Source organism: Leucoraja erinacea, unplaced genomic scaffold, assembly GCF_028641065.1.
Source record: "Leucoraja erinacea ecotype New England unplaced genomic scaffold, Leri_hhj_1 Leri_534S, whole genome shotgun sequence".
Classification (NCBI taxonomy): domain Eukaryota; kingdom Metazoa; phylum Chordata; class Chondrichthyes; order Rajiformes; family Rajidae; genus Leucoraja; species Leucoraja erinaceus.
Window position 1 is genome coordinate 37501 of NW_026576437.1, and position 2500 is coordinate 40000.

General features: G+C 52.2%; 1 protein-coding gene across 1 annotated transcript in view; it reads left to right on the plus strand.

Annotated features, from left to right (window-relative positions):
• LOC129694076 (class I histocompatibility antigen, F10 alpha chain-like) overlaps positions 1-2500 on the plus strand; it is an 18693-nt gene that overhangs the window by 8121 nt on the left and 8072 nt on the right. Inside the window, 1 exon segment of the mRNA XM_055630804.1 lies at positions 357-647. Coding sequence (XP_055486779.1) covers positions 357-647 — 291 coding nt within the window.

Here is a 2500-nt window from a genome sequence, read left to right on the forward strand (position 1 = left end):
CTCCCCCCCCCCTCACTGTCCCCCCCCCTCACTGCCCCCCCCTCACTGTCCCCCCCTCACTGCTGCCCCTCACTTTCCCCCCCACACTGTCCCCCCTCACTGTCCCCCCCCTCACTGTCCCCCCCTCACCCTCCCTCACCCCCCCCCCCTCACTGTCCCCCCTCACTGTCCCCCCCCTCACTGTCCCCCCCCCTCACTGTCCCCCCTCACTGTCCCCCCCCTCACTGTCCCCCCCCTCACTGTCCCCCCCTCACTGTCCCCCCCTCACTGTCCCCCCCCCCTCACTGTCCCTCCCTCACTGTCCCCCCTCACTGTCCCCCCTCACTGTCCCCCCCTCACTGAGCCTCTCCCCACAGTCCAGCCGGAGGTGAGCATCTTCCTGTCGGGGGATGGGAGCCGCGTGTGGTGTTTCACCACGGGCTTCTACCCGCGCTCCATCGAGGTGAACCTGGTGCGGGACGGCCTGGTCCTGGATGAGAGCCGCTCCCACGGGACGCTGCCCAACCACGACGGCACCTTCCAGCAGCGCCGCTGGGCCCACGTGGAGCCCGGAGACACGGCCCCGCTCTCCTGCCGTGTGGAGCACCCGGGGCTGTCCGAGCCCCTCGAGGTCTTCCTGGGTGAGTGGGGGCGGGGAGGGAGAGGACGTACATGGTAAATGGTAGGGAATTGAAGAATGGAGGTGAACAGAGGGATCTGGGAATAACCGTGCACAGTTCCCTGAAAGTGAAATCTCATATAGATAGGGTGGTAAAGAAAGCTTTTGGGCAGTGAAGAAAGCGAATGGTATGTTAGCATTCATAACAAAAGGATTTGAGTATAGGAGCAGGGAGGTTCAACTGCAGTTGTACAGGGTCTTGGTGAGACCACACCTCGAGTATTGCGTACAGTTTTGGTCTCCAAATCTGAGGAAAGACATTATTGGCATAGAGGGAGTACAGAGAAGGTTCACCAGTTTCCTGGGATGTCACGACTTTCGTAGAATGAAAGACTGGATAGACTCGGCTTGTACTCGCTAGGATTTAAGAGATTGAGGGGGTATCTTATAGAAACTTACAAAATTCTTAAGGGGTTGGACAGGCTAGATGCAGGAAGATTGTTCCTGATGTTCTGGGAATCTGGGTATAACCGTGCATAGTTCCTTGAAGGTGGAATCTCATGTAGATAGGGTGGTAAAGAAAGCTTTTGGTGTGCTGGCCTTTATAAATCAGAGCATTGAGTATAGAAGTTGGGATATAATGTTAAAATTGTACAAGGCATTGGTGAGACCAATTCTGGAGTATGGTGTACAATTTTGGTAACCTAATTATAGGATGTCAACAAAATAGAGAGAGTACAGAGGAGATTTACTAGAATGTTGCCTGGGTTTCAGCAACTAAGTTACAGTGAAAGGTTGAACAAGTTAGGGCTTTATTCTCTGGAGCGCAGAAGGTTAAGGGGGGACACTAGAGGTCTTTAAAATGATGAGAGGGATAGACAGAGTCGACGTGGAAAAGCTTTTCCCACTGAGAGTAGGGAAGATTCAAACAAGGGGACATGACTTGAGAATTAAGGGACTGAAGTTTAGGGGTAACATGAGGGGGAACTTCTTTACTCAGAGAGTGGTAGCTGTGTGGAATGAGCTTCCAGTGAAGGTGGTGGAGGCAGGTTCGTTTTTATCATTTAAAAATAAATTGGATAGTTATATGGACGGGAAGGGAATGGAGGGTTATGGTCTGAGCGCAGGTATATGGGACTAGGGGAGAATATGTGTTCGGCACGGACTAGAAGGGTCGAGATGGCCTGTTTCCGTGCTGTAATTGTTATATGGTTATATGGTTATAAGAGGGGTGCGAGCGGTAGGAGGGGAGGTGAGAGGAAAGGGGAGGGGGAGGAAGTGAGAGGGGTGAGGGCATAGAAAATAGGTTGAGGAGGAGGCCATGGGAGGGGGGAGGGAAGGGTTGATGTGAGTTGGAGGTGCAGGTGAGAAGTAGGTGAGAGTGGAGGGGTAGGGCGAAGGGGAGGGATAGGTGAGGGGTGTGGATGGTGAGAAGTCAAGTCAAGTCAAGTTTATTTGTCACATACACATATGAGATGTGCAGTGAAATGAAAGTGGCAATGCTCGCGGACTTTTGTGCAAAAGACAAACAAAACAACCAAACAAATTATAAACACAATCATAACACACATATTCTTTTACATAATAAATAATAGAAGGAAAAACGTTCAGTAGAGTTAGTCCCTGGTGAGATAGGCGTTTACAGTCCGAATTGCCTCTGGGAAGAAACTCCTTCTCAACCTCTCCGTTCTCACCGCATGGCAACGGAAGCGTTTGCCTGACCGTAGCAGCTGGAACAGTCCGTTGCAGGGGTGGAAGGGGTCTCCCATGATTTTATTTGCTCTGGAGTTGCACCTCCTGTTGTATAGTTCCTGCAGGGGGGCGAGTGAAGTTCCCATAGTGCGTTCGGCCGAACGCACTACTCTCTGCAGAGCCTTCTTGTCCTTGGCAGAGCAATTCCCC